This window comes from Daktulosphaira vitifoliae, unplaced genomic scaffold (assembly GCF_025091365.1).
Source record: "Daktulosphaira vitifoliae isolate Bord-2020 unplaced genomic scaffold, ASM2509136v1 Scaffold_1, whole genome shotgun sequence".
NCBI lineage: Eukaryota > Metazoa > Arthropoda > Insecta > Hemiptera > Phylloxeridae > Daktulosphaira > Daktulosphaira vitifoliae.
The window spans coordinates 51,090,045-51,115,312 of record NW_026099572.1 but is presented as its reverse complement, the minus strand read 5'-3'; the positions used below and the strand labels follow the sequence as shown (position 1 = coordinate 51,115,312).

At 29.6% G+C, this 25,268-nt stretch overlaps 1 protein-coding gene across 8 annotated transcripts in view; it reads right to left on the bottom strand.

Annotated features, from left to right (window-relative positions):
* The window catches only part of LOC126897041 (FH1/FH2 domain-containing protein 3), a 25,511-nt gene extending 586 nt beyond the window's left edge, over positions 1 to 24,925 (bottom strand). The window contains exons 1-23 of one of the 8 annotated variants that reach the window (XM_050670399.1): positions 24,802 to 24,924; positions 24,674 to 24,736; positions 24,000 to 24,600; positions 21,873 to 23,702; positions 21,702 to 21,787; positions 7,342 to 7,451; positions 5,843 to 5,901; positions 5,474 to 5,541; positions 5,126 to 5,231; positions 4,852 to 5,058; positions 4,616 to 4,796; positions 4,429 to 4,551; positions 4,173 to 4,342; positions 3,819 to 3,947; positions 3,506 to 3,703; positions 3,137 to 3,444; positions 2,931 to 3,069; positions 1,969 to 2,129; positions 1,465 to 1,902; positions 1,245 to 1,387; positions 805 to 1,184; positions 579 to 722; positions 425 to 499 (exon numbers count right to left, since the gene is read on the bottom strand). In XM_050670399.1, the coding sequence (XP_050526356.1) occupies positions 426 to 499; positions 579 to 722; positions 805 to 1,184; positions 1,245 to 1,387; positions 1,465 to 1,902; positions 1,969 to 2,129; positions 2,931 to 3,069; positions 3,137 to 3,444; positions 3,506 to 3,703; positions 3,819 to 3,947; positions 4,173 to 4,342; positions 4,429 to 4,551; positions 4,616 to 4,796; positions 4,852 to 5,058; positions 5,126 to 5,231; positions 5,474 to 5,541; positions 5,843 to 5,901; positions 7,342 to 7,451; positions 21,702 to 21,787; positions 21,873 to 23,702; positions 24,000 to 24,600; positions 24,674 to 24,736; positions 24,802 to 24,828 (5,745 nt within the window). In that variant the 5' untranslated portion in view covers positions 24,829 to 24,924 and the 3' untranslated portion in view covers position 425. Of the gene's footprint in view, positions 1 to 420; positions 500 to 578; positions 723 to 804; positions 1,185 to 1,244; positions 1,388 to 1,464; positions 1,903 to 1,968; positions 2,130 to 2,930; positions 3,070 to 3,136; positions 3,445 to 3,505; positions 3,704 to 3,818; positions 3,948 to 4,172; positions 4,343 to 4,428; positions 4,552 to 4,615; positions 4,797 to 4,851; positions 5,059 to 5,125; positions 5,232 to 5,372; positions 5,392 to 5,473; positions 5,542 to 5,842; positions 5,902 to 7,341; positions 7,452 to 19,361; positions 19,716 to 21,701; positions 21,788 to 21,872; positions 23,703 to 23,999; positions 24,601 to 24,673; positions 24,737 to 24,801 lie in introns of those variants that run through there. The other 7 variants (XM_050670400.1, XM_050670401.1, XM_050670402.1 and 4 more) reach the window with 7 other exon arrangements.
* Positions 24,926 to 25,268: the final 343 nt, after the last annotated feature.

The following is a 25,268-nucleotide window of genomic DNA, read 5'->3' as shown; positions in this document are numbered from 1 at the left end:
TGTATATATATATATATAATTATTAACAGTTCAATCATTCATAAAAACACAAATGGTTATCAAGCAAATTAAATATCTAAATAAAATGATGAAACGCACAATAGTATGATATTAAAAATGTTATATTCTATAAATAAAAAAAAATGTTCACTAAAATAAATGCTAGTTACTATTTAATTCCACTTCATAGAACAGGTAAGGCAATCAGAAAAATGAATGAATGAAGGGAAAATTCTTACATTTTAAAGTGAAACAAATAATATACATTGAACATCATGAATTCAGATTATTTTCCATGATATTTTATTTTTTTGCTTGATATGAAATATTGTTAATACTGTATAAGTTTTATACAATACAGAATATACTATCACTACACAAACACAAACGAAAAGGCCGAATACACAAAGTTGAAATTACCAACACTACGACATCGAGTTACGAGAATGACTGCTACTTTGCCTTGATATAGCATCTCTAGTTCGAGACCTTTTGATGACTATTAGATTTATCAAACATATACATTTATAATATTTCGAATTTATTAAAAAACAAGTTATTATTTTAAGAGTACTGACGTGATTTTCTGTGAGCGTCCTTAGTTCGTTTTCGTTCTCTCTGAGTTGTTCTCGGATTGGTTCCAGGAGTGGCCGTAACAGTTTTCACAAGACTTTCAATTAATTCGTCATCATTGTTATTCAAGTTAACACCATTTGTATTTGCTTTTTTAATTGAACAATTTAAACCAAAGTTAGCATAAGTGCGGGTCAGTCGTAAAAATAATTATCAAAAAATTCAACTAACCAATTGAGTGACGGCCTTGATTTCTCCAAGAATATATTCTACTAGAAGGATCTTTGTCCAACAGTTGCCGGAGTTCTGTGTCGGCTGAATTATGGTTGTTGTTTTTTCCAACTTCGGTGATCATCTTGCCTCGAGTTTTATTACGTTCACGATGGCTAGCCTTCTTGTGGAGCTGTTGAATGACACGCTCTCGTGTCGTACGGTATTCTAAAGCAAACTCAGATACCGTTCGACACAATTCGTTTGGTTTTGTAAATTGAACTTTGTGTAAAGGTATTCCGAGCCAAAGACAAAACTTATTGAAACGATTCATCACTCGTCGGTGCACTTTACCTAACACTACTATACGCTCAACACAGTCGGCGAGGAATTCCGACATCCTAAAAAACCATTAAATATAACTATAACGAACCTTAATTGAGTTTTATTACACATTATACTTAGTTTTAATAGCTAATGCTCCATCGTGTTTGCTAATCGTTTTGAGATGATCAAAAGAAGCTCTACATTCCTGTTCGACTCTCGATAATGTGACAGTTACTTCACCGAAATCAACTCTAGAAGCACGCGTAATAGCTCCAATCTACAGAAGAACAAATTATTTAAAATGCCTTAAACAAAAAATTGCAGAAATGCTGCGACACTTTAATGCCGTTTTACCTCCGAATATAAGTCTGTAGAATCGGGAAATTTATCCATAACAATGTGACATAAATGATGTAGAAGAGAGTGCTTGTGCACGGTATCTTTAACTTCTGGCACTTTGGCTAAATATTCTATTTGGAAACCTTTCACTTCTGTACCATTTAAAAATATACCTACTGACAACAATGTGCCCAATATAGCTCTAAAGGTCTGATTGGTTTTTAAAATATTTATTCCTTGCATAAGATCCATTAGTGGTTCAGCTATTTCTTTTTCTATATTTTCATAATCTAACTTGAAAGACCATAACTTTAATCGAGCTGGAAGCTCTGATATAGATGCTAGTGTAAGTAGGAACTGTTCTGCATTTCCAAGTGGGAGATCTGGACAAGATGATTGTGCTTCTTGAATTTTTGTACGTTCTTCCTCAGTCGGTAGCATAGTCATGAGTTTCTATTAAAACATTTCGGAATGATTAATCACTCGTTATTACGATAATAATAGTACCTATGTATTTACCTCTATCCCTTCTCTATTAATAACAGTTGGATCCATTTTTAATATAGCAGCTTTGATAGACCTAGGTGGAGGTAATTTAGTCATGCCTATATTTATAGCATTTGATCTTTTGGGATCTAACACAATAACTTCTTTAGTTTTATTCATTTCTTGTTGTTTCTAAAATTTAAAACACAATTACTTATGAGAATTGCTTTTGTTTGAAAATATCTACCACCAATTATAAGCATAAAAAAATATTTTACCTCCTGTAATCATTTGTACAATCCATGAATTTTCAGTTTTGTTGCATTAAACAAACAAAATATGATTAACAAGCTTCACAATGATTATTAAGCATTATTATATTATAATATTGATCAACAATAAATTTTTTTTAAGTAATTTAATTATACCCTGAACTCTCTATTAATTTTCTATTTTATAAAAGAAATTGAAAATTTTCATGAAAAATTTTGGTAGTTGTATTGTTATTTTTTATTAGTGTTAGATTGGGCAATTAAAAACAATAGTTCATTAAATTTTTTCAGAGTTATTTTTGTTATGTTAAGAACAAACTAAAATGACGTAAATTTAATTTTTGGTTAAATAAGGTTTTAATTCTTCATCTTTAATAAACATAATATTATAAAATGAAATTTCAATTTTCAAAAATCAGTACTTTTTTTAGTTTTTCTTATTAAGATGATAGATATTGTACAATATTTAAATTATAAAATTTATTTAGTATGGTATATTTTACTAAATAAATAAATTAATAAAAATTTCCCAAGTACAACTATACTGATCAATGTTATAAAATATTAATTTAATTACATCAAGAGTTATAATATATTATCACCTTCCAAAACACCAGATGCATTACTTTTATTGTGTTACCCAAAACCATGATGCCAAATGTACAGCAATAATTTTTAACATTTATGTAATTTATGTTATTAAAAAATATAATAAGAATCATACCTTAGTAATAAAATCTTTAGCTCGAGATTCGAATAAATGCTCGAGTTTATGAGTATCAACTTCAACTGGGCTGAGATCTTCCCATAGCAAACGTTCGGAATTTAATTTAATTCTAGCGATCGGATCATCTCGAACTTCCTAAAATATCATTTAAACTATTTTATTTAAGATGTCAACATGGAAAACAAAAGTTTTAAAAAATTACCTTCCAAAATAGTTTTACAGTCTTCTTAGTTTTTTTTACAACATGTTGTTGTGTTGATGGTAATATAGGACAAGGTGGTGGTGGTGGAGGAACACCGCCCAACAATGAAGATGGCTCTAATATGTCTGTGTCATCATCGGAGTGAAGAGTTGAAAAGTCCAAATCACATAGTTGAAGAGAACGATCACATTCGCTAACTAGTTTTTCCCAATGTAAATCTGTTTCAGTCTTCTTAGATACTATATCAACGGATGCCTCTGAAGTAGGACTTTTTACCATCTCATTTTTTGATTGAGATTTAGCAAGTCCTACGCAATAATTGTATGTATTAAATTATTTATATTTATGAATTATATATGATTATCATACCTTCCATGGCTTTTGATATTATTCCTTTCATGTCGCCTAGAGGAGGTGCAAGTTTTGTCGGAGACTCATCTGGACTTCGAAGATTCGTTAATTTTTGTGTCAAGTCTTTAACCGAACTCTCCCTTTGGACTTGTGATTCTCCATTACAAAGTGACAAATTAAGAGGATACAATCCATTTTGCCCTTCGGAACTTTCACCTATCAAAATAATATTTTTTATACAATTGTATTACATAATAATTATGTGTTACTTTGTGATTATCATTTTTTATGCGACGGATCATAACAACAATTAAAAACGCTAAGCGCTTACCTTGATCATCAGTACTTGACCAGTCTGGTCGAGAAATATTATTTTTATATTGTTCTCGAAGCATGCTCCTTTGTCTTTGAGCACGTTCTCTCCTTCTTTTTAAGCCAGGAGTAACTCCAGCATCTTCCCCTGATGTAAAGCGAAAAAAAAATAGCTACACAAGGACGATCACAACATACTTATATTAATTTTAAATTAGTTAAAGCATGTGTAATAAATGATTTAAATCGGGTTTTTTTTTTTATATTGTAATTCAATTTTAATTTAAAATAAAGCAAGGACAAAGTTTTTATTTTATTTAAAAGTTAAGGACAATTAAAGCAAATTCATTTGGAATCTGATTATTGAACAAACCTGGATGAGGTAATTTATTAGTTGATTTCGGTAACGGTGAATTAATTTCTAGTCTTTCCATCAGTAACGGCATTTGAATTGACAAATTACCGGCTGAATGTCTTCTAGATTTTCTTCTTTCCATTGTGTCTAATGAAGAAGTTAAGGATTTTCGATTCCTTAAAGTTTTCCTATTCAAATTTATTTTGATATATTTTTTAAATTTTACCATTAAATTAAATTTATAAAAATAAATATCTAAATATCTAATGCTAACCTAATAGAATGGTCTACTCTAATGGGAGTTGATTTGTTATCACCATCTTCGTGTTGTAAAACAACTTCGTATATTTGGAGCTGTCTTAAGAGATCGAGTTCTGTACCAGGTTTTGACATGTATCTAAAAATAATTATTCTAATGTAATATACAACAACAATTAAAATACTAGTAAACATTTTCATACTTTTGAATGACTTGTTCCATACCCTGTTCTTCAATAGCATCAACTTGGTCATAATAAGTGTCTTGGTCAGGTATACCATTCAAAGTCTTATTAATTAAAGTCATCGCGTAAACCAAAAGTTCAGTATCAATCATATCGGGTTCAGTAAGTATTTTCATTACATTACTCCACAGTGGAGTACCTAAAAATTAATTGGAATAATATTACACATTCGTTAAGTAGCCTAATATACGAACTATTAGACTGATGTACTGTGTGGACGGCTTGTAGGAAGATCAAACAATTTGATTCGACGTACTCAATGAAGACTAGAAGTAGTTTTAATGCAGTTTTAACTACTAGCCTGAATCTTGATGTTAATAATGAATATAGCCATTGGATTGTTGAATTATCTTCAATGACACCGTTCATACCATCTACGTATAGCATAACTTGACCAAGTGCTGAAGTAAAAAACTTGTTTAACACAAATATGAAAATATCATTACTATTAGTATATATCTTAATTACCTCTTAATATGTAATTTTGGTAGTTTTGGTCAACATCTGAACCTAACTTAATGAGACATTTGAGACCATCATTTTGAATAAACTCATGAACCAAATCTTTATCCTCCTACAATATACGTAACGTATATTAAAAGAAAGAATAGTATGATAATTAATTATTTTATATAATGCTTCTTATGTTTATTAATAAAAAGGGCGCCTTGGCAATACTTAAGACTATTTGCTATGCTAATCACTTGACGCACACGGTAAACAGATTTGTTTTAAACCTCAAGACGTGTGCCCCAGGCAAACACGCGCACAAAAGGGTTATTGTTGCAACGTGCTACCCATAACGTGAACGCTCACCTGGAATATGTGCTTCAGCGCGAACAAACATCTTCTTAGCTCCTTTCCTTCAGAGTTTATCAGTTTGTCTGTAAAATACAATAAGAATATATACAAAGGGTCACGTTTTTCGTGGACGATTCCGCGCAAATGAGAGCAATTATTACTGTTCTCATCATTATTAGTTACAAATAATATTATCTCGAGAATTTTCTTTATTCAAACTTAAAGACGACTGAAAAATCGTGTGATACACAATCGAAACGACCGTCGGTCATAACGCTCTCCACGCACACAATACCGGCTCACTTAACTGTACCAAAATGTTGATTGTCGGTAATCCTGCCGTGTAAATGTGTTTTAGTCGTCTATGATTTATGAAATACTCACCAATTATTGTGTGTACTTTGACTGACAACTGCGTGCGTAGAACGATCGAGTTCCTTTTACTGAAATAAACATTAAAAATATACTTAACAACAAATAAAATATATAAATTCAATAACACCATAAACTACGACATGTCAATTATAAATTAATATTTTTATTTTTAATAATAATTAAATATTCGTGTCAATATTGAAAAAAGAACCGTATTTTGTTTTATGCATAAAATTTTTACTTAAATACATTAAATGATTTTATGCCTATTAAAGAAAATGAAAAATAAGTTTGGATAAATGTATGCACAGTAAATTTTGATGGCAAAAAATTACCGTGGGATACAAAATAACATTTTTAATAAACTAAAATCGTGACTAAAATTCAAATCCAATCCGTTTTTAAGATCTAAACGTTTTATGAGATCTCTCTGTTATATTTCAAAATAACCACAGCTCATGCAAAAACTATGAAATCACATCTTGTATTATTATTATTATTATTTTCTTTTTACTATCTAGATTAATAATTACTACTTCATATATACTCAAACTTCTAAACGTGTAATACTTAAAATGTATTTAATTCAAAATAATTGACCAACAAATTTATAATACATGAAAACATTTTATTTGGTTAAGTGAAGTTAATATAATAAAGATAAAGTCTTTAGTTTTGAGCATTTCAACATAACATTAAAATAAAGATACACTTTACAATAATTTAGTTAGTAGATGAGAATTACTGTGGTATGTTTTTTTATATGTTAATATATATATATATTATTAATTTTAAATATATTATTTTTCTAAAATTTTAAATAAATACATTTTTTTCTAACATGAAATTTAACATATCTAAAAAAATGTTATTATGTAGATTTATATGCCATTAAGAAATTATTAATAGTGATCATTTTATAGCTTTAAAAATGTTGTTTGGCCATTCAATATATGGTAAATAAAAATAAACAGAAAATAATTACTTTTTATCAATAACACATTATATTTATTAAAAATGTTAAGTAAAAGAAAATAAATAATTTTTGTATAATATACAATATTAACAACTTGTTTTGTAATTACTAATAATTAATTGATTGACAATAATATTAACTAGTATTATCTACTAAATTATATGGATTAAGTTTTAATCAATTTTGTTTTCAGAGTAGTGTCGGTGTTTTTGGGTTTGTCGTATAACGTAACAGATTTAAGGTTCACTCTTGAAAAAAAAAATTTTCACATAAACGTATAGGAAGTTTTTAATGCATATAATGTAAGGGGAATTTTTGCCAAAATTGTTATATTAGTGTACGTATATTCGATATTTTAAGTCAAAATTACGCTACTTGTGCGTAAAATGAACGTGTATATTGAAATAACATACTGACGTAAGGAGATTTTCGGGAATCATTTCTTATAGTGTTTCTTTGGAACGCATCACTTAACCTTAACGTTTCAAGCTACTAATTCAAGTGAATCGAAGTAACTCTAAGTATTACTCACTCGTTTTGGAATCCATCGAACTCCTCTTGTTGTTCCGATATGGACGCCTCCATATCCAAGTACGATCCGAAATCGCCGTCCTTGTAGAGTTGCAGGGCGGCGTCGTCCAACTGGAAAACAAAACACAGTCGTGAAGTAAAATCCTAAAATTAGACAAGTACGGAACCGCGAAGCACGTTCGTTAGGGGGTAAGAGGGGAGGCGTAGAAGTTAAAGATGCGGTTCTTCTCGACGCGGTACGTCGGTGACGGTGTTTAGTCTGCGAAGCAGAGGACGATAGTTACGGTCCATCAACGAGCGTGCGGGGTAGCAGAGGATTTTTCCCGTTGTGGCGGTTAATGAGGCCAGGAATCAACCACGATTCGAGTCGGTAATTATCAACGGGCCAAAGGTCCGTGAACTTACAAAAAAAAAATCAACAACGACATGCCTCTGACGACATGAATCTAGATCGCGCTAAGCAACGCATTTCGTCGCATACACCGGCGCCTTTTCCTCTTTGTTTTCCGTTCCGTGAGAACCGCCCGACCGTGAAACACCGCCGTTTTGCACCTCCTGCAGCTTCTCTGTATAATAACAATAATATTACAATATTTCTACGTGATAACACGTTCTAACCAGCACACGGAGCACGCAAACCGTTGACACGATGCGACCGAAACAAAAACTTCGCAGCATCCTTATAATTATTGTAATTGTCGTCCTAGTGGGTCCCGACTAGATGCAGATGTCGTGATTGGCGGTAGCTACCAGTGATTTAGCAATGAGCGGTGTCAGCAAAGAAAAGAACAAACAGAGAGGAAGAGTCGGCCTCGTTCGGCTCACTTATGTCGCATGGAAACCTATTGTGGCTTTGTTAGTTAAAACGAATTAAACACTCGCTTAGAAATGAAATGGTTAAATCGATTAAATGGAATCCGCAATACGCTGACAATTGACAGAATGTTAAGATTTTGATTTTTTAAGGATAAAACGTTCAATTGTTTTATTTTTTTATAGACGCCGTTTCTTTAATTTATAAGATCTACCGTAAAAAGTAACTTATGTTACAATTATAACGCGTTTGTCATAAATTCAATACTTGAAAATTTAGTTTTTTTACTACTAGTAAAAGTTATCGACTCTATGTATCCCAATGGCACTTAACAGTTTAGCTCGACCGAATACACGTGAAAAAATATGTTGAGCTTTATACTTCCTGTTCTTCTACCTAATAAACGAATATCATATTTTTTACAAGACTATCAGGTGACATGAAATAATAAATAGTCGTTAAGAACGATAGGCTTATGCGAAAATTAAAACATAATACATCTACATTGGCGTTCATATGTGTCTACTATACATCATGCTAAATATAATTATTGTTTAAAGAGTTGCTTAAGCTATAATCTTTGTTTGTTTATGCGCAAATAAAAATTGGGGTAACTTGAAAAAAGACTTTAACGAACTGCCATAAAATAATAACATGTGAAACTTTATTTCGCTGGTTATTGACTAGGTGCCATAAGAAAGTGTAACCAAAACTTCAATTATTTTGATTAGGTAGAATGTCAAGTTTGTCGATAATGTATTTAATTGTTGAAAATTATTAATAAATAAAAAAAACCGTTTTAAATTTCTATTTTTTTTTTTTATTTAAAACTCCAATTATTCTCATGTCAAAAAATCATAGCCGGAATATTTCTGATTTATCTTATGCTCGAATTATTAAACATTATACGTTTACAGGTGCAACAAATTTTATGGCTCATAAACTAGCTTGCTCTATCGTTTCTACCTAATATATATTGGATATAGTCAAAAGGACACGGTACGAGTATCATATTTAAGTTTTCATGTTTAATATTCAAATATTATAATAAAGATAGGTTTATATAGATTTAATATTGGAGTTGATATTTTTGAGAAAGCGCTGTTTAATTAGGTAAATGGTTTTGTGCAAATAGAAAGCCATTTCAGGCTATCAAAAGTTAATATGAACATGTATCGTTGAACATTATTCCAGAATTGTGACCATCTGTTGACATTTTAGTTAACATTGAAATAATCCTACTTACATCTACAACATAACACAGTATTTCAAAAAATAATCATAAACGATTTTACAATTCCAATTTATTGTTATTTGCCATTTATTATACTCTCTCAATCGACCATAGGCATCATGACTAAAATAAATAAGATTAGGATGATATCGTATAACTTTAAAATTACTTTTTGGATCTTAAGATTATTGTACCAAGTAAAATATAATATAATTTATTTATGAAAGTATTCATATAACTAAACCACAACGTTCATCACCACAACGAAATAATGGAAACGTACAATAATATACAATGAAAATCCATTTCATATAATAATTGTTTACAAGTGAATCGAAAATGAAAAATTAGTTTTGGAATAAAATTATAAAATCTTTCTTGAAAACTTAACATTATATTTTATACGTTTTTTCAGTTCATCTATGGCAATTTACCTCTATGTGATAACAGTACATTCTATAAAAAGTATCAAGTTCAACTTTTTTTTATAGAAATTAAAAAAACTGCAACAGAATTTTAATCAAATGTATACATAGGGACTTTATAGTATTCATCGGTAACTGTCTGTATAATAGTAAGTAATAATAGCCTTACAAGGTCATTTTATCGAGAAAGACCCAACATTAGGCCCATGTGACGGACAGCGACCGTGTTGGCAGCGCAAAGGGGCGTGATACTAATAATGTGTTCCGGTTACAGAGTCTGGCAGGTTCTCATCTGTTCGTATACTGGACATTATAAATCAAATCAGATGGGCTTAGCAGATAAGGTCAGCGCGGGTGAGTTAGACGAGATCGCACGGTGAAAAGGTGAAGGGACACTAAACTGACGGGTGTAGTGAAAGAGATGATTCTGTCTCATAAATGATGCATCATAAAACATGACCTCTGGAACGTTGGAAATAAAAGAATCAAAGATGCACGGCTCTTTTATTGTGATGACAACCACATAAGGTGGAATTATATGTTATGTAAAATAATTGAATCCTAATTTTCAAATGATAAAGGTCATTTTATAAATCAATATGCGATAATAAAAAAAATTATTTTTTATTTTAAGTGTACGTCAATATCAAATTGCACTTGATTAGATATACTTATTGTGTAATTGAATATCATTTATGGTGTTGGTATATTTAAATATAAAATACTATTCCACAGTAAAAACATACAAGGTGTTCAATAAGTAAAGAAACAGGTCAATTGTTATAAACAATGGGATAAATAGAAAACCGTTTCCTTGCTTACAGAACACCTATATAGATGAATCAAAATTGTGAATTATGGGGATCTTAACTTTTTAATCTCCTACAATTATTTTGTATTTTTAACAAAAATGCACCATTATGTTAATTAAATATTTTTTTACTTTAATGTTCGAATACACATTCTATATATTAAAAAAAAAATGATCAACTATGTATTTGAACACATGCAATATCTTTAAAAAATATGACTAGATAATTAATAGTTCATTAAAACTATACACTATTATTACTGTTTAAAATGAAGAAATAAAAATCAATAACAATACTTAGTATCGGAGTAAAAATATCAGAGTATATAATTTTTTTTTCGAGTAAAATAAAATAATACCAAAAATGTGCGATAAATATTTCAGCATTAATCCATTTACGCCGTAATAACTTCGACAGGTGTAAAAAAGTTATAAATAGATATTTAAATAAAATAGTGATTAAATAATTAGAAGTGAAATGCGATTCCTTTAAAAATTTTGATATGTTGTTATGAATAATAATAAATATTAAAATAAACGAGTAGAAATAACTGACATTCTATGAAATTTAAAATGTCTACTATATAAAAAATTTTAATTAATTAAATATTTTTTATTACTTGCGTATATATGAAATAAAGAATTTAAAAAAATCTTACGTATTTTCTTATATTAAATAGTGTCGAAAAAAAACTGTAATAAAAAATAAAACCTATCCAATTAATATGTTTTTTCAATGCACAATGGTTAATTCATTAAGGTGTACCTACAATTTTATTGATTTAATAATTATAAATCGTCACGTGTTGGAAATGTAAATAAAATTTTCACGTTCTTAAGCGATTATATAAAATTCTCTTTAAATTAAAATTCGCAATTTCAAAATATTAATGAGTTTAATAATGTCTTTAACAGAAAAAGATGTATATTCCAGACAAAGTGAAGGATAAATGATCTTTAAAAAACTTAAAAAGAATAAGAATAAAAGAAGACTAGTATATTTATACACGAGATATCATTCAAACCGGTTGTGCGTTACAATCACTAGGTTACACGACTTTTATCGCCGCGCTATTATATTATATACAAGTACATTATTTTTTATTTCTGTACTGTCTTCCATCATTTCTTCTTTCCCTTCGCCCATCTCGAAATTGTAATGACGATTTTCTGTCTCTCGAGAAAATATAATTACACTTGACCGCAAATAGCTGACAATCGTTCAATTATTTTCAGTTACCATTTATTTTTTCCTACTTCAACTTTTGCTCTGTGTTATGGTTCAAAAACGGCAATAACAACGCGTAATACGAGTAGGAGGTAATCTAACCTTGTACCCTTGTCTTCCACTACTTGTCCTTTTTTTAAGTGTGTACCCGCAGTATTGTTCAACGTTACCGAACTTGAACGTATGAGGCGATTTTGATACACATCGTGTCTAAGTATGTGCTATTAGACGGGGAAAGGGCACAAGGGGGCAGTAAAAACATTGCCCCATAGGAGACCAGTTTTAACATCGTGCAATACAATACGTGCATTAAAACAACGAGCTGTACATAAAATCTAAATATAATGAATCTGAAATGTGTTTTAAGTTCTTAGAAGAAAGAAATGAATATTTCTCTGTTACTCTTATAAAAGTAACAGACTAGACAATAAAAATATTTCCCAATGATTATAATGATATATAACTCTCATCAAAGGTCTAAATCGATATTACTACCAAGGATTACAGTTATTAATCTACTTAAAAGATATAACAAAAAGTATAAATAAATTTTAGTTTTGAAAACGTACGCAACTGCTTTTTAAAGGTTTCTCATTATAAGGATTCTCGATACTTCGAAAATTATAGGAAAATACATGCAAGTAATGACGAACATAACTTGATGCGATAACTTTATCATAACAGCATTACACATTCAATTTTTAAGCGTTTTGTATAAAAAAAATATTTATATTTTTTTCAGAAACTTTCATGTAAATTTTAAATTTCTATTGGTTTCACTGTTTATAACAATTGATATGTTTCCTTACTTATTCAACACTCTCTATAACAGAAATCATTTAAATAATATGCTTACTTATAAGATATTGCATTGTACTCCAAAACTCAAGATACTAAAATATTGGACAAGATTTTACACTTCATTTATAATTTAAATGAATGGGACGGAGCGAGCAATATTGAGTTTGTTTATTTTTTTTTTTCAGAAAAAGTAAAAGGATAAATTAATTTCAAGTGTTAATTATAGCTATACAGAGTAAAGTTGCCCAACTACCGGGAAATTCTATACCGGCATCGCATACGTTTTTTATTTGTGACAGCTTGAAAGTTTTATAGTTTTATTACTATTACTTAAGATTTAACTCGACATTATTCATTGTGTTAACAAAAAATAAAAAATCGCTTTATCACTTGGCGTACAAAAGTGGGTCAAATTCAATGCAAGCGGATGGGTAAAAGTAACCACCTACACACCGTATTACGGTGTATGCTTACGTCTCTAAAAATAATCACATAAGATACCTATAAGCAAAGAAAATACATCAAATTTTGTCATGTTCTTAAAGATTATTGCATCTACGTACCAAACTGGCTGGAAAATTCCGTTTGAAAAAAAAACTCAAAATAATTTACGCACCTTGATGTGCAAAGTAAAATTTTTTTTCAAAAAAAAACGATAAATACATTGTAAATGTCAATTCGAAACTAAAACAGCACTATGAGTATACGACTTATACCCGTTCGTGGAAAAAGCAATGAATTTTTCTAGAAAACCAGTTTTTCGTTCCTATTATGAGTGACCAAGTCCGGTCTCAGTGCGACATTCTTCTACATTTTAAAATGCAAATTCATGATTTCTACTCCCTGACTAAAGTACTTGAATAAACATTTGCTCAAAATACTAAGTATCGAAAAACCATTACCATAAATAAATATTTTAAATATAAATATATTGCCGGTGTATGCAATTGATTGTTGATGAGTGAAACGAAAAGTTAACTTAACTCCTATAATTACTCAGGAAACAAAATACTATTACAAAAATACTGTAAAATACCATTATAAAGTAATAAAATTCAAAATCAATGCAAAAGTGCAGACTTTCACTCTTATTTAATATATTCAAAAATGTATCACTAAACATAACTAATAGTGATATTTAAAAATATAACATCATATATACCAATGTTTTACTCTAATTTAAATGATTAAATAAAAAATAATGCTTATTTAAACAAATTATTAAAGCAATAAAAATTGATTTCAAGTAAAGGAAAACCTGTAAAACATATTCCTTGTATTATTTATTATTACTTAAAAAGTTTAATATTACATTTTTTAAGTAACAAATTTTGATATGTTCACAATGATTTATTGTATAGTTTTTTATTTTATCATTTTTTTGAATAGAAAATATTTTTATTGATATAATGATAACACTTAAAACACGTACTAAAAACAGAATTTAAATGATACATGTATCATTTATTAAATACATTTAAAATAACAAATGATAATATTTGAAGAAAAAGTACATTACTAGTGTAATAAAAGTGTTTTAAAATAAAATTGTGCTCCAAATTTGATAAACAAATATATATATATATAGATGTTCAGAAAGTGTAGAAGCAGTTCAACTGTTATAAACAATGAGAACAATAGAAACAAGTTTCCATACATATATACATAAAAACCTAATTATACAATTCTTATTTGTAAAATTTATTAAACTTTAATAATTAAATAAATTTAAAACATGGAAAATTTTTTTAGAAAATATTATCGAAACCATATAATAGTTTTATTATAAATCCCCTTGATATTGCATTTTATTTCTAGTTTTAAAGTTAGACAAGGATTAATTTTCAGTGAGTTTTATTAAGCTGAAAAAAAATTTTAATTTAAATTTATTAATTTTTACAGTATATGAAGTTTATGAATAATAAAATCATTGAATGGTAATTATTATTATTACAAATTCAAACTTTGTAAAAAAAATTTAGCGGAAGTGAAACGACAATGAAGAAATTATAGGATTGTTCTATTGTCCTAGTAATTACCTACAATAAATATTACTAGGTAAATAGAAATATAGTATTTAACGGAACAATAAAACTGTGTGACCTAAACAAACGCTGTTATTGTTATTTATAATGCAATAGCTATTCAATTATTGGACAATCTTCAGTTTTAGTAATACTGATTGCATCAATAAATTCGAAAATATTTTATAAATGATGGAATACATGAATATTGACATAATTTATGCACTCTTAATATGAATAGGTGTATTTTTAAGCAATTATCAAACAGAAATTACTATCAAAATAATAAATAGCTTACAAAACAATAACACTATCGATTGTAATTATAATAAACTGGAATTTTTGTTGTTGTTGTTGTATCATTTTCGTGAGTTATTTAATATGCACGAGATAAAAATTGTATACATATATTATAATGATAGTATTATCATTATTTATTTACAAACAACATTAATGATCTCGGTGTACAGATAAAATAATTTATATTTCATACACTAAGCAGAAATGCATACTGGTATTGCATTTTGATGTGAAAAAATAATTGAATCTTAAAAAGTCTATTTAGGTTTATGGTTAGGGTAAATGAACGAACTGAAATATTTATGGATATTAAAATATTTGCGATGGTAATTCGGTTTTTATTTTTCGTTCGGACATAATAACAGAAGGCACATGCCGCGACTTGTCATTTGCACGCATAAAAAATAGTACCTAATAAAATGGTTACGAGGTTGTCAGTGCACAATTACTTATTCTAAAGTCGTAATCATTTACATTTTACGTGCGAACGAATATGAACCCATACGATGGAAGAAAGGTAATTGGAGAATTTTAAGATCAGTTTGTTGCTCTAACCCTGTGTATTACTTTACATCGAGTAAGAGGCCAGAGAATATCGATAAAATTCATAACCACCTTGTCTATAGTAACCTAACAAAGGTCCCCATGTTTTTTTTTCTTTCATCGAGGTGTTCAAACTTCCTGTGTAAAAACATAATGCGTGAGCTTTATGTCCCAAGTGTGACACACTGTAATGTCACACGCTGTAAGAATGAAAGAGAAATGTTTTTTTCCTTTCATTATGTAAATTTGAATAGACAATAATAANTCTTTCATCGAGGTGTTCAAACTTCCTGCGTAAAAACATAATGCGTGAGCTTTATGTCCCAAGTGTGACACACTGTAATGTCACACTGTAATGTCACACGCTGTAAGAATGAAAGAGAAATGTTTTTTTCCTTTCATTATGTAAATTTGAATAGACAATAATAATTTACAAAAAAAAACCGGACCACTGCCCGACAAAACTGCTTCTATCATATAGTTCGTTAGTGCAACTATGTTAAGCCGTAGGTTGTGTTCTATTGTAATCAAGTTTTTATTTCATTATTTACCTTTTTCAGTTATCGCATCTATAGGAAGTCTCATTATAACGTTTGTGTCGAAAAATGTTAAGTACACACCTAACACACCCAATGTTTACACATTTAAAACGAAATTTTCTCATATGATAGTAACTATGATTAGAGTTTTCATTTTTAAAACACTTGTTCATATAATGGTATGGAATGAAAAGTACAACTAATATACATTATAAATAGTAATTATAATAAATGTCATGCATGACCTGTACAAACTCAATGAACCTAATACATAATTATAACTTTTTAAGATCAATTATAGTTACACTACAATAATTTAGACGAATTAGTTTTTCAACGGCGAATGTGATTAAATACGATTGAGATTAAAATTATACAATATTTAATTGCCCATTAATTGACTGCTCTAAATTGAGTATTACAATCGACATTTTTTCAGTATCGTGTTAAACAGTATTTTTAATTTACTTCAAATAATTTCATAAACTACTCAATAAGAAGTATTCACAACCGACGATAAATTAATACGACTGTATATTACAGTAATAAAATATATTATTATATAATTATCATCTTTAAAACGGTAGTTTCTAAACGTTAAAGAGTACTCTTAGTAATCTTATTTCAATTAATAAGGTATAAATAACAATCTGTTCACACATTGTTTACTAGTTTGATGTGATTTACGGAAATATTATTATAATTTTTTGATGTTGCCCAATTAATAATCCAGACAGTTTTCGCATAAACTGGTAAAACTAAAACGTAAATTGAAAATGTGCATAAATTATAATTCATCTGATTTTACTAAACATGTTATTTCAGAATAAAAATTCCACTCAATTTTATTAAATCTGGTGCTATACTGCCTTATTGACTACTTTCTAATATTTCTCTAAAAAATAGCCATACTAAGTTCTTTTTCATTCTTTTTCTTTTCTCTTGTATAATCACGCGATTTTTCTTTTGATGTTTGTTATCCCTCTCAGTGAATGTTGAGTGCTAATAAAATGTAAACCAAAGGAGAATATTTGCCAAAACTCAAGAAAGTCACAAGTTTTTAATACAAATCATTTCGTACAAAAAGGTTTGGTTTACCAAAGTAAACTAAAAGTTAACAATGATAAAAATAACTAAAGCCTGAAATTATGAACGTAAGATTATTGAAATTTGGCGTAAAACGTTTATTTATGATTTTAATTTTGGCAGTAGTTTAACCTAAACAATTAGCATGCAAAATTTTAGTTTTGAAAGTTGCGCAGACATTTTTTGGCCTCGGCTCACATGGAAACGATAATTTTAAATACGTTAACACAATTTATTATTATTTTTACTGTCAATTAAATTTGACTTGGAATTTAAAATTTTTAACAACCTGATTTCACGAGAACAGGTTCTGCTAAAAAATTATAACGCGGTGGTGTTTCAAAAAATTATTTTTTGCAGTGCAATAAAAGTTATGTTTCTACTCAAACAGCACTGCTACCAAAAAGTAAACTGTCGTAAAACTCTTACACGTTTAATTACTATGACGATAACTACCCGCGTCATATAAATACCATATGTTTATCATAGGGTCGTATTAATAACTCATTTTATGAGGAGGGACTTTTATTAATCTTATAATAAGCCAAAGTTAAAAGTTGCGTTAAAAAGAAATGTTAAAAGTATGTTTAAACGAGATTATATACAGAAAACGGCGTACTCTTTTCATGAAACTGTACCGGTTTGCCCACACGACCAGACATGCAAATTTTCTTATGAAAATCTAAGTTTGCTCTTTTTTCATGTAATCACCCGCACGTTTCATGTTGAATATTGGCCAACTGTCACATCACGTGAATTGGCGCAGAAAATTGCTAATCTACACAACTACAAGCGATCGGTGTAAGCTAAGAACTAAGACGAGATTCGATAAACGGCATTTAAAAATAGTTGATAATAGGAACTGTTAGTGAGGAGGCACGCAATTTTCTATCGTCAAGACTCGAGTCCAACGACTGACAACTTGTTGCCTCAGCGTATGCGATTAGCAATCACATTATCACGTGTTTGCCAAAGCCTCAATCCGTCTCGTTCAATCATTTGGTGTTTTTAAGCGTTTAATTCGATTCACGCTATCTTGTTTACTATAGATAATCGCTTTTTATTTTATTTTATTCCGAGAACGCTTGTCGCACATTACTAGAACAGTGTTTGTTTTACATGCGTGCACCGATTGTCTGGTCATAACGTCTCGAGTGACGACGGCGGTGGCCCTTAGAAAGCGAGTCCAAAGTATTTTAGCCGCACGATTTATCCGATTTGCGTGCAACAGAATTATGCGAAAAAACGACCGTGCCATGTAAAACGCTAAAAAGACATTAAATATTACGGTGAACTGTAAAACGTGGATAATATTATCAATAGTTGACGTATGCAATACTACAAAGAAAACCCAACGGATTCATAAAGTGCTTACTTCATAAATAGTCGGTTATCTAAGTTTTTTATCATAATCATATACGGTCACTCATAGCAAAAAAATATACAAATTTATGAAAAATAAATAAATCCATAGATAATATGTAATAAATGTTATCAAGTAATACCAGTGATAATAATACTTAACATGCGTCATGATTAGAAGCGTGAAAACGTAATAATAGTTTTTTGTCACAATTTGGATTTACTTGATATGTTATTATTTAGAAATGTAAATTTTTGGTACATCAATTGTTTTAATTCTATATTTTGAACAACCACTGGCCATTAAATTAAATCGCACACAGACGATGACAATTTGTTAAAAATCGGATGCCAGGTGTCCATCTGATTTTTATGCAAATAGTACTCAAGTGTATTATGAATTTTTTAGCCTTCGACCCCAATGCCGGTGTGCTGGAGATAAAGTGTATTCATATCGACTGTGTAGACGTGACTCGGAAAGATCCGATGAGAATTATATGGTCGTTGTACTCGCTATTATAAAAATTCACTCATCATTAACTAGTGTCCAAAAAAAATGTAAAGATGCCAAGACTATGATTTTTTGTTTTAAAATCTAGAATTATTATTATATTTTACTCATAAAGATGTCATTAAGTCAATTTTATTTGTTTACGTACTTTGTCTACAAAATCTCATCACAGTATTCATTAAAAGCAATATTTTGATCTCATTAGTATTTTTAATAACGAATTTTTCGTGGGACACGTAGTATGATGTAATATTTTTTAAATTACTCTCGCGTCGGTGGGTAGATTGCAATTTATGTTTCGTTGAATATTCTCGATTAAGGGATTGCTAAAAAGTACACTTACTCTCTGAGGTGCTTTCAAAACTCTGTACACTCCAGCAATCTGATTGATGAGCGGTAGCGTGAGACAGAACGAGTGCAACGGCGGTGCCCGTTGAGGTTCCGGTACATTTGCCGAATACTCAAACGGGTCCGTGTCGTCCACAAATTGTACGCGGCAAGTGAGCGACATGATTTATGGAATAGGAAAAACAGCACAAATTACTAAGACATATCAAACGCTATATAGCCAAATCCCGTCGAGTTTATTAGTTGTGACCGAAACAATAGTTTTATGTTAACACGTTTGTTGTTGGGCGAAACACGCTGCCGTACACGGACCGCAGATATCGGACGCGCGGATTTGACTGTTGTTTACCGGGACGCTGCCGTATGGTCAGCTGCACAGTGTCTGCCTGACAGCCGCAGTGTTCCCCTCCTACCAACCAGTGGTTCGCCATAGCGAGCAGCTGATTCGAACAGCAGTACACGCGACCCAAAGAACGATGCGGCTTCAGGGAATAGCTGTCTTTGTTACCTACCACCGGTGAAGCGTTTAGAGGATACGTTCGGATACTAACCGAACGGAGGTATCCGGATGCCTAATACCTTCCAAAGGCGTAATACATGACCGTACCAATGCCACGAAAACTATTATGTGAGATACCTAAAACACTGGTGCGCTATGAGATGTTCGATTGGAATGCATTCGAGTTGCATTTCAAAAAATACGTGCATTATTACACTGTAACAGTACAGCGTTTTGAATGTAGTTCTTGCAATCATTTTGTTGGATTGATCAAGTCAAGTAGTTGAAATAAAAAAAGCAGTAACATGAACCTGATTGATTATGTCGTATGCGAATACATTTTGAAATAAACAATGCCTAGAATTAATTTCATAGTTTTCAATCGTTGAAACACATTTTAAAATAAATTTAACATGGCCTATCTTCAGTGTATTAATTATATCATTCAGCGCGCTGTCAGACAATAGTTAACACTTTTTTTAAAAATCTACAAATGCAATTCTCATGATTTTTAATTTATTTTAATCGTATGTCATATTAAAAACGCACATTCAAAAGCCCAACAAGTAATATCATAACTGAACAAACAAAATATATCATTGATAAAATTACTTGTAAAAATATTTATGTTATTTAAGCGCTCAATAAGCAATTTTTTATTGAAACGAGCAGGACTGCCACAACTTTTATGTACCCTCAGCTGTTGGTCTCCCAGTCCACCCTTAATGTTTGTTTTACAATAAGAATTTTTTTTTAATTTATGATATTCTTAATAAAATATAATAATCTTAACAAAATTAATTATATTACAATGTGTATATTTTACTATTACAATAAAATTCGAGTAAATTCGTCAAACGTTAGGTAATTAAACAATCCAAACGAATACATAAATGCTCGGTCTATAAATTTCTCTCAATTATTAATATGGGTACTGTTAGATTGAATTCTTTTTTATAAATAATTTTAATTAATCTTTAGTTTTTTTTTGAGTATAAGTCGTACTTTGTTTACCTCTGTTCTCTCTTTTTAGACATTTTATTAATATTATAAGCATTTGTATTGAAAATTAAAAAATATACCTATTTATAAGTAATATTAATTATCATAAAATGAATATCTAAAGCATTATTACACTCAGAAAACTGAAGAACATATAAATGAAAGTTTCTATTACTCAGTGGCTCATAATATTAAATCATAGAAAATAACTTAATTTTTATAATAAATAGCCAATATAAATTTATAGAACCATATCTCGAAATTAAAAAAAAAACGACTTAAATTCGGATTCTTCTTATTTTCTTTATCTTTTTTCCTTGAAATTTTTAATTTTAATTAATACAGAAATTATTTTATTTTATTTATATCATTTTAAAACATTTAAATCAAAAGACCTGTGTAAATTTTGAAATTTTTGGTGTTTAAAACGTAACATCTCTAATAAAAGTTGTCTTAATATTGGTTATCAACGTTAACAAATATTAACTTTAATTTTAATTTTTTTTTCACTTTGATTTTTATCTTTATTTATGTTTGTAATCTATATTCATTTTTAATTAGAATATCTTATTTTGAAGTCTAATCAACTGATATTTACATAAGGATAAATATTATTATTTAGCTAAATTGGCTAGTTTAAATTTTTTAGTATATGACTTATTAAAATATTTCAATCTAACTTCCTAAATGTAAAATCATCTTCGTAATATATAAGCTAGTATGACATATTTGATTAGTAAACTCTATTAAAATATTCAATGTTAACAGTTAGCTATTAATATTTAGATTTTTAAATGCACAATTCAGAGTAATTTGTATGAAACATCAACTTACCGTATATAATTTATTTTGTATAGTTGATGTTTGTGCTCTGCTATCATGTATATGAACTTGATCTACTCCAATTTCAACACAATCGTCTATTTAATAAATTTAGCAGCTGTTTATATTTTATTTGAGCGTAATGAATAATATTTTATTATTAATGAAAATTAGAATAAATACCTGAATCGCTATCAGCAGGAGTTTTTGGTGCAGCCGGAGGGGGTGCTTCATTTCCCAATATTTCGTCAATATTTCTACAACCACCAATAAATAACATTAATTGATCTAATTCATCTTGCAAGTTAGGTTCTATTGGTTCTTTAATATGCGTTTCGTCAAATTTCTCTTTACTTTCGACTCTTTCAATTTTTTTTATCCGTAAAGATGTTCTTTTTACACGAATAAAATCGTCACTTTCATTTTTTTCTGCCCACCAATCAGGGCTACTATTGACAGTTTCTATTGGCTTTGAACTTGAACTTAAAATATCTTCTGTACTTGGGTGTTTAAGTTCATGACTTTGTGATTCAGATTCCTCACTAGCTAGCCATGATGGGCTATCATATGAGTCCATTTTTCTAACTTTTTTAATATTTGGTTGTTCGAGTCGATTAGGATCATCACGTGGTTTTTCAGTCGAAATACTTGTGCTTATAGTGTCTTCATTTTTATACTCTTCTGTCCACCAATGAGGCTCACTAAAATCTTCTATGTTATCTAATGTGTTTTCGTTATTCCAAGAATCAAAATTATTGTTATTTAAATAATAATTATCAGTTTCATCTAAATATATATTTCCAATGTGATTTAAATATTGTGTTTTATCATCATATCCATTATTTAAAGACCATTTACTTTCATGTACTCCGTTTGGTTTACTTAATGAGTTATCACTATTAGAAAGTATATGTTTATTTTCATCTTCAGAAAGCCACCAAGGACTATCAAATGAATCCATTTTTCTGACTATAGACGATTTAGTAAGATCAGGACTTTTTATCGACCGATCACTGTTACTTTTTGTGAATTTTGAACCATCACTGTTATCTTTTTCACCACTTAACCACCAAGGGGTATCGAATGAATCCATTTTTCTAAGATTATATGATGGAGCTTTAACTGAAGAATAATTACTGTTATTAAAATCAGAATTGATGATTTCATTCCTATTTAATAAAGAATTTTGTAAAATATCTTCTTGTCTTTCTACTTCGTCCATCCATTGTTTATTATGGAAATTGTTATTAAGCATAAGATCACACGTTGTACTTTTTATTGAATTTGAACTGCTATGACATGTATCCAGATTAGATGTACTACCATTACGTGATATTGATTTTTCTTTTTTTAATTCATGATGTACAGCATCAAGAAGCCATTGATTTCGATCAGACGAGTCTATTTTTTTTATACCATAAGGATGACTTCTATTTAAAATTGAATTATTGTTTAAAGCGTCTGAACATGACGTACTATCTGGATATGTGTATGAATCCTCTATATTTATGTCTTGTTCTGCTTCTTTTAACCATTGATTTCTGTCAGATGAGTCCATTTTTCGTAAATGATAAGTAGGAATTTTACTAGAAAAATAATTGTTCATACCATCATTTTTCATATTATTTTCTGTATTATTTGGTGAACGTTTTTCATTTTTATTTTCTTTATTTGTTGATTCTTGCAACCACTCGATATTATCTGACGAGGGTTCTAATTTTTTCAATGGATATTGGGGTTTTGGAATTTCTGTGATGATAGCTTTACTGAGAACTGGTGTTAAACTTTTAATCGTTACTAATTTAGGTTCGTCAGATTTTCGACCAGACGGAGGCTTTTCTTCTGCAGTGTTTGAAACAGACGTGGAGCGGCTAATAGACAATTCTTCTCGACTTTTTTCTGTAGAACTTTTTCTACTCCTATTAGGCTGAGGTTGTTTTGATGAATCTGATCCACTCGATTGAGATTTCCCAAAGTTTGACGAATCTGACAAATTTGAATCTTGATCAAGACCTTAAAAACAAAATATATATATTAAAATTGTATTTGAATATATAATGTGATTCGTTTATTATGAACCACTTAATTAAAAAAATAAAAATAATATTGAACAGTTTTTTTAATGAACAAATGTATTTAGTTGATCTAATTAAGAAAATGGCTGGTTGATAACTCTAAGAGTATTATTTCAAAAGTTGTTATAATTTTCTAGAAATCAAATAAATAATTCTTGATATTATTTTTCTTTTTTGATCAATTAAGTGGTTTATGAATAATGAATTATCCTATATGAAAAATTGTTCATAATACCTGAATTTTCACTTGTTGATCCGGTATCTTTTGATGTTGAATTATATCCAAGTCTATTAACTTTATATCTAGAAATAGGTATTGAAGATGCTTTTATGCTAGGCATACTACGCAGAAATTTTTCATCAGTCTGAACATTAATGTCGACGCCTCGATTATATGATCGTCGTTTTGTTGACATGGAAACTTCTTGTTGGCCGGCATGCTTACTTCGAAGAAAATTACTGTGCGCTGGTGGTGTGGGAGATGTTCCTCGGGTTACTATTGTCATCATAACATCTACTGGATGTTCAGTTCTGATTTCCGGAACATTACATACCCCAAATACTGTTATGGGTTGATCTTTTACTGGACTTTTAGGGGCAGGCGTTCCATAACGATTATTGCCACCAGGTTTTAACAAAGATTTATTACCAAAACCTGAAGAAGCTACTCTCATCCGTTTATCCGCTAAAACCGCTTTATCTCTTGCCATTGAGGAGAACTTATCTTTAAGAGCCGTAACAGAACCCGAATCATTGTAAGTACGCATTGGAAGAGCAGAATTTCCAGTTAAAGCTCTATATGAACTACCACTTAAAAACCTACTTGAATTTGTACCCTAAATCACAATATTTATTTTAATGATCAATTTTAAATACTAAACTGTAAAAATTAATTTTACTAGTACTTACCAACGTAGAAGGGCGTTCTGTAGAAGATGAAGAGTACTTCTGATTTGAAGATCTCCATGGTGGCTATTAATTATGAATATAAAATATAAAATTATATGAAAAAATAAAAAGTACATGAATTTACTTACAATTGAACTTCTATAAGACGAAGTCATGCTTAAAACTTCATATCATCTAGACGTAAAGTTACAGTTCGACTGCTCAATAAGAAATGTCAACAACGCAATGTGCACCGGAGTATTGAATGCCGGCCAACTCTACGTCCACTGATCCCTCAACGGTTATTTTTATATTCGACTCAAAGTGCTTAATGCGAACTTGAAGCCAAATGAGATTTAAATGCACGAAAATTGGGCGTATGCAAACTCGTGCGAATCATGTGGTCTGTTGAATTTAATTGTGTTATATAATGCTCATTAAATACAACAATAGGAATTATTCAATTTACTTTTATAATAATCACTTACGAGCATAATTAGTCAACAATTATTACAATCATAATAATAAAGAAAATTATCAAAAATTATTGTAAAAATACAATAAAATGTAAGAGAAACAATTAAAATTACATTATTACTTATTTTTGTCACCAAAT